Source organism: Amaranthus tricolor, chromosome 14, assembly GCF_026212465.1.
Source record: "Amaranthus tricolor cultivar Red isolate AtriRed21 chromosome 14, ASM2621246v1, whole genome shotgun sequence".
NCBI lineage: Eukaryota > Viridiplantae > Streptophyta > Magnoliopsida > Caryophyllales > Amaranthaceae > Amaranthus > Amaranthus tricolor.
In genome coordinates, this window is record NC_080060.1 from 8,944,755 (window position 1) to 8,951,849 (window position 7,095).

The 7,095-nt window shown below is 34.7% G+C and overlaps 1 protein-coding gene across 1 annotated transcript; it reads right to left on the bottom strand.

The window, feature by feature from the left end:
• Positions 1–180: 180 nt before the first annotated feature.
• On the bottom strand, positions 181–6,447 carry LOC130800052 (amine oxidase [copper-containing] gamma 2-like). Its single transcript, XM_057663395.1, has 5 exons — positions 5,676–6,447; positions 2,175–2,860; positions 1,766–1,879; positions 1,085–1,632; positions 181–651 (listed from the first exon to the last, which is right to left on the bottom strand). Exons 1-5 carry the CDS (start codon positions 6,268–6,270, stop codon positions 438–440), a joined length of 2,157 nt encoding a protein of 718 aa, XP_057519378.1. The 5' UTR covers positions 6,271–6,447; the 3' UTR covers positions 181–437.
• Between the last annotated feature and the right edge of the window lie 648 nt (positions 6,448–7,095).

Sequence of the window (7,095 nt, forward strand, 5' to 3'; positions counted from 1 at the left end):
GTATTGCTTATATTGCATTTGCTTTAGTTTAAGTAGTTGTTTTTAGGCCCCAAGATTGCGAAAACATGTAAACTAAACAGGACTTCGAAAACTATTGTTTATCTTTACTCCGCCTTGAATCTCGGTGATCCGTATAGATGGAAATACGCCAACCATTAACAAAGTTTTCCCTTAGACAAGTTTATGGCTAATGAGCTTCAATAATCTGTACAATCAACTCCACTCAAATGAGTTGAAGCATTACTGTTTGATCAATAATACAGTCAATTAGTGAACTCCAATAAAGTTCATTCATTGGAACATTCCATATACTTATTGAAGTAAACTCCCCTATGCATTATCTAAAGACTTGGGGATTCTGGGAACTACTGTATGATCATACAATCATACAACATTCGGTAGCAAACTCAGGATTAAGTTTGAAGCAGTGTGACCCTTCAAGAAGTTGAAGAAGATGCTTGGCAAACTGGAAGATCCTTTTCAAAGTTCGGCGAAATTCCAAGAATGGGATTCTTCTCAAAAAAATTGACTGGTTTCAATGAAAAACTCGATGACACTGTTGGCATAATTGGAAAATCTTCTTGACAAGGTATGTGATGAAATCCTAAGGTGTACCACAACACAATGTCCTTGTTCTCTATATCCCTGTCCCTGCAATATCAAAGGAAATGTTTCGAAATAAATGCTATGTCCGCTAACATCGAGTATTTGGGGTCGGCTAATAAACCAATAGATAAGTTTTTGGGGTCTTCCACGTGAATCGTTCTTCTCCAGCGGTCAAACTAGGAAGAACTGAAAAGACCGAGTATTCTTGGGGCCTCAACCATTAACTTAAGCTTTTGGTTGAGATTGTTCCTAGACATGGCAACAGAAGCCAGCGTGATAAGAGGTCAGAGGTTCCAATTTCAACCACCCCTCACTCAAAGTGGAATATTTAGCGCCAGGTATGAGAAGAGTCTGTGCTGCATCTACACTTCTAACACAAATAGCTCTCGTGTGAGGGGGCGTATTAGAGTATATAACATATCATAGGAGAATTTGAAGTAGACAATTTTAGATTAGATCTTTGTTGGCAAAGTAATACCTTTCAGACCATGCTGCAAGGGTGTCTTCACCTTTACTCTGGTAAACAAACAACCCACCAGCCCATTCCTCACTTCTATTATAAGGAGTAACCCATATTTGGTTGTTGGTGAATGCCCCTCTCTTTTGGGGTGGATCGTCAAGATCAAGTAAGCTAGCGGCAGTGCCAGCAGGGACTACCTTGTACCCAACCGGGTTCCCTACTCGAGTTTTTTTATTCGGGTTAACCATGTGAAACTCGTATGGATCGTAAAGCTTGAGCTTGATTTGTGCGTCTTTTTCAGTCTTCGCAACACTTTTTGTAGCTTTCAAGTAGCTTGACCTTGGTGACTCTCCAGGAGCGGTTTGTTGCCTTTGCAAGTTCACTTTCACGAAGGAATTATCCGATCCATCAATATCCATATCAAGATAAAATGTGATATAATGGTCATGGATAACACCGATAACATTTTCTGATAGCAAGGTTCCATAGAGGTCTTCTTGGTTCGGGATTTGGTTTGTGTTTGTATACGGTGTGCCTTTAACCATCAATATACCACTTAGTCCGACCTGCGACAATCGAGTCATACATGAAGAGTTATGTTAATCACTTCAACCCTTTTCGGTCTGAAAAGAATTGGTTATCTCAGTCGATAAAGTGACACAAGCGATATAGAAGTAGTTACGATGCAGGCAGACAAACCTTAATGTTAATGAGTCCATCAGTCTGAAATTCCCAGTCCACAATATAGTCATAGTTTGCTACTGATGCTGCCATTCTAACAACTAGTGTCACCTTCGGTCTAGCCTCACGAATCTGCGGGACAAATTTAAACACAGAAAAATATATAAACATAACGATAATATGATAAGACATTCATAGTTAACTGTTATACGAAAACACAATGGAAACAAAAACAGTTGAAACTTGGTCAAAGGAGTTAGAATTAGAGTCAGAGTCAGAGTCAGCAACCCAGTATCCTGCACGAGTCAGAGTCCAAGGGGAGGAGAGTAGCGGACAGATCATACTCGTGCCCCTTCAAGAAGAGGACAAGGAGAAATGCGCGCACTCAGTTTATCCCCCATATTAAAATAGGTAAAACCGTTGTTACCTCCATGCCTGTAATGGGACACTCTGAATGGCGCCATCCGATATCACCTGCATATCTTTCGAACACACAAACCATATTTGATCGAACATATGGTTTTCCATCGCCAGCAGCAAATACACCATCCATGTAATATGCATTTCTCGGACAATCATTAAGCGGCACAAGAGGCATTGCTTGTAACCCAAATCCATATTCACCCGCATCCATATATGTTTTGAAATACCATGCATCAGTCGGATCCATATAGGGTACGAACAACTCAGAGGTCATTCCTTTATACATGACATTTCTTAGCTCCCTAGTATCTGGATCTCGAAACTTGGCCTGAGATATGATCACCCCAGCTCTAGGATCGGGTTTGAGATGAAACTCCCAATTCGCCCATTTAACCATGTGCCTGTTCTCGATATTGAAGCTTGGACCTTTTGGCTGCTCAATCGATATTGGATTCATTGGCTTGATTTTATGGAGATTTTTTTGGGCCAAGAAACGATAATCTGTGTCCAAAGCATTTGGAATGGGAATGTCCTTTCCATTATCGGAAATCTCAACGACTTCATTAGTGTCCATATCGACGATCACAGTTAGGCCTTCGATTGGTCGCATGTAGAAATTAGCAGTGTCTTCCATGGAGTAGCATTGTACCTTAATCAACCTTTTCTTTTCCTCTTTCTTGCCATACCAACCTGGACTTGATTCATTATACCATTATTAGAATTTAAGTGAAAAACTAAATTTTTTGTTCAAACAACAAATAACAAGCAACATAGTCGAGTCAACGAGAGGAAATGAGTATTTGATATCTAATCTATGACTCGTTGCCTCGTGCTATCGCTATGTACATAGCACGAGTCTAACGAGACGGAGAGAGTATTATATTAGTGAACACACACAAGTCTAAGGATTACAACTAAAGAACAAATTGAATATAAGTTCTTTTTACTCAAGAATAAAGCAATTTGCCGAAACAACAAACCAGAGTTGTTAGGACTTAAGAGTACTGTAAGATAAAATATTCAAATGGGCTCAACCGTTTAGCCCATGTAAAAGCGGGTACAACTTGCCTTTTTAAAAAGGTATATGCCTCATCTAAAAATAGCAAGACTTGTATAAGTCATATCACCATGTGACGGATCCATACAATCTACATATTTGTTTAAGTGATCACTTTAACGTTATACATGATCACTCTAAGACTAAAGAGATTGATCACTTTAAAACCGTAATGTAAGGCTATAAATAGTCATTTTAAGATTGTAAGGAATTTGTAAGTAATTATTTTTTTGAAGGAGCTTGTAACCATATATGGTTACCTTAAATAATCATTTTAAGGGTACATAAAAAAAAAAAAGCACTACAATTTGTCTTTTCAATAGGGCACATAAAAAGATGCCATTAACGAAGTATTAAAATGAGTTCAACAACCCCCGCCAATACAAAGTGAACAAAAGTTACGTCTTTTAAAAGTTAATGTTAACCCAATCAATTAATCTATTAAGAGTTTGCCAAACCAATAAATTAATGTCATGGGAATGATGTTGACTATCTAATTGTTTTCTCTCATCAGTGGTAGCGGCATACATATAGTTGTTAGATACTCTTCATGTCGCTCTTATTTTACATCAATTACAAGATGAGTGAAAGTTAGTGAAAATAAAAATTATGCTGTAAAATGAGATAAAAAACAAATGAGAGATAAAACTAAGTAGTTATGATAGAAAAGGTATAAAGTTAAGGAAGAGATTAAAAGAAGAAATGTGAGACCAAAACAAAAAAAAAATGGTGCAAAATTAGTAGGACAAATTAAAATTAAAAGTGATGTAAAATAAAAGAGATAAAAAGTATTTATTTTTCTATTATCTGTATAAAGTGTTATTATTCGGTAAAAATAATTAATATATGTTGTGCCAAGTACCAAATCTCACGATGGTAAGGGCAAGGCTTGAGGTGATGATGATTACTTGAGCAAGGAAGCAACAGCCAGAAACTCACTGCTGAGGCGCTCGAATGGTCGAGCTAAGCTTGGGTAGGTCGAGTGAAGGGTCGAGCCAAGTTGCTATAGCTCATCAGAAGGCTCTAGAGTAGCGCTCAACTGGTCGAGTAGGTCTGCTCGGTCGAACAGGCTCCAGTATGCGACTTTTTGTTTTAGTTGCGTGATTTGTTTGGGCTTTAAGCTATTGGTCCTAGGGCCTCTAATATGTGCTAGACTATATAAGAGAGTCTTAGAACATTACTAGAAGCAAGAGAGTAAGGCTAATACACATTAGAAAGGCTAGGGTTGAAAATCAAGAAAGTTTCTTTTTCTATGTATTAGATTGTGGGTGATCTCTATTGTTGAATAAAATCACTATCTTGAGAGCTTGTTCTTAAGTGTGTTTGGTTAGTCATTAATGTATTATTGAATAGATTAATGAAAGTAATCATCTTTTGAGGGTAGGTATCATTAGATATCTCATAAACACATTGTGTGGTTCGTTTATTGTCTCTTATTTATACTATGTTTTTCACTCATCTTCTAATCATTATTCTACAATTGTTGTTGGAGTCCGAGCTTTTCTCTTTCAATATATAATAATTGTTGGAAGACTTAATTTGTTAAAAAAAATGTAGAGTTAATGAGTAAGAAATACTTAAACTGTTTCATCGACCCTTAAGATATATTTTATCTGAAACTTTTAATTATCGTTAAAAATCTTTTGTTTTCACACTATCCAATTTACTATTTTGTACATTTACAATTTTTAATTATACATAATTAAAAATTATAAAATTATAAAAAGTTAAATAGCAAAAAATCAAAAAAAAATATCATATGTTAGCTATAGTTATATTTTTGTGTGTCACGTTGCCTTTATAGAAGTATTATCATTTTTTGTGGTGCACTTGCATTTTCTCTCATAAACTTGTCCAGGGACTCGATCTCTCTGTTCATATCATCTAATATTCACAACAACAGAAAACTTGGTAATATCTAATATGGATTTATTGTAATGTGATGTGAAATAGATAGTCCAAACGATCAAATAACACATCCATTCATACAAGTCATATTTGCTTTTTTTCTCCTTTACTTTTTATATGCATTTTAAAATATATTATTTTCCCGATATCTCTAGCTTTCAATACACGTCATAAAAAATTATAACAATCTTACACATATGAGTTATTCTTGTGAAATATATTATTTTTCGATGAGATAGCCTTAAACCAACAAGCTCATATGATAATAATTATATTAATAAAACTATGTAACCTATGTATAAAAAATATGTTACGGTAAAACCGTCTCACAAAGAATTTGTGTTTTTCAAGGACTAAATTCTTGTTGTATTATGGTTATTTAGCATTATTTATTATTCAAACTTATTTTATATATTACGTCTAATACGTAAGAAAAACTATAATTAAATAGAATCTTATTTGAGTCATCTAATCACATATTTTTACGTATTAAATTTTTATAATTAGTACAAGAATCTTGATAAGACAAATCAATCATACCTAAGGATATAGGCAAACAAGCCAAGTCCTTCAAATCAACTCCACGTTCCACAACCGTCCGATTAAACTCTTTACTCACCAACGGTGTAAACGTCGCCGTATTCATATCCTCAATCGTCATAGTCGGATACCCAGACAATTCACCCACATCAACCTTCTGAACCCGACCCGAACCCAAATCAACACTCAACACGTGCGTCTCCCCATCAACACGCGCAATAACAGAAGCCTTCCTAGGAAAAACTGGATCACCTTCTTTCCACTTCAACACACGTGCCTTCGGCGGCTCTTCTAGAACCACCGAATGAAGCGCGTGATATTTTGCCCCTTTAAAGAGCGCGTGTGAAGAGACTATGACCCGGACCCGGTTTATCTCTTGGATAGTCAACGGGTCTAACGGGTGGTGCGCCACGTCGGAGACCTGCGATACAATTTTTCGTGGCCGCGGTTGAAGCTTGAGTTCAACCGCGGCCTTGTTAACTGAATGGAAGCTTCTAGAAGAAGGAAGGTCTGAATCTCTGTTGAATATGAACACAATAAGAAGGAAAGTGACGAGAAGAAGTGCAAGGAAGCGTAGATATTTTTTGGGCTCCATGTTTGTAAGTTTTTGATGTAAAAGTAATAGTTTTATAGGAGTGCAAAGTAGAGTAGAGTGATAATGGAGACACTTGTGGCTGCCATAGGATGGTACGTCACTTTATTTTGCACCTTAGTGTAAAATAAAAAAAATATTCTTTTTGTTTTCATATATTACTCTCAAATAAAATTTATAAATTTTAGTGTTAATTTTTTATTATGATTTCTTATTGGTTTATATTAATATACTTAGTAGAGATCTTAATAGATTCGTTTCAATATATATTTTCTAAATATTAATTTTTTAGAATTTTTAAAAACTTACAACTAAAATTATATTTTTTACATTTAAGTTTTACATTGAGATCTGAGAAAAAAAGTGAAAACGAAAAACAAATGAAAATAGAGAGTAGTAGAAAGGAAAATTAAATTGAAAATTTTAACAAAAAAAAGTGGAAATTAAAGATGAGCGGTTAAGATGAAAAGATATTAATCCTTCTGTTTCTTAAAGAAGTTTTCATTTATCATTTTAGGTGTTCTATTTGTTGTTCATATAAAGAATCCTTCTATTTATATCATAAATTTTACACAAACATAACCTTATTTATCTTCATTTTAATATTTTAAAAAGTAATACTTATGATCCACATATTTCCCACTAACTTCATTTTAACATTTTTATATTTTTATGGTCCCTACACGTTTCCCACTAACTTTATAAATTTTTTTTTTATTAGTTATGGTCCTTATATTTTTTTTCCACTAATTTTCTTATAATATTTTTTAATATTTATGTTTCCTACTTTTCCTCCATTAAATTTATTATTCAATAAAATAATATATT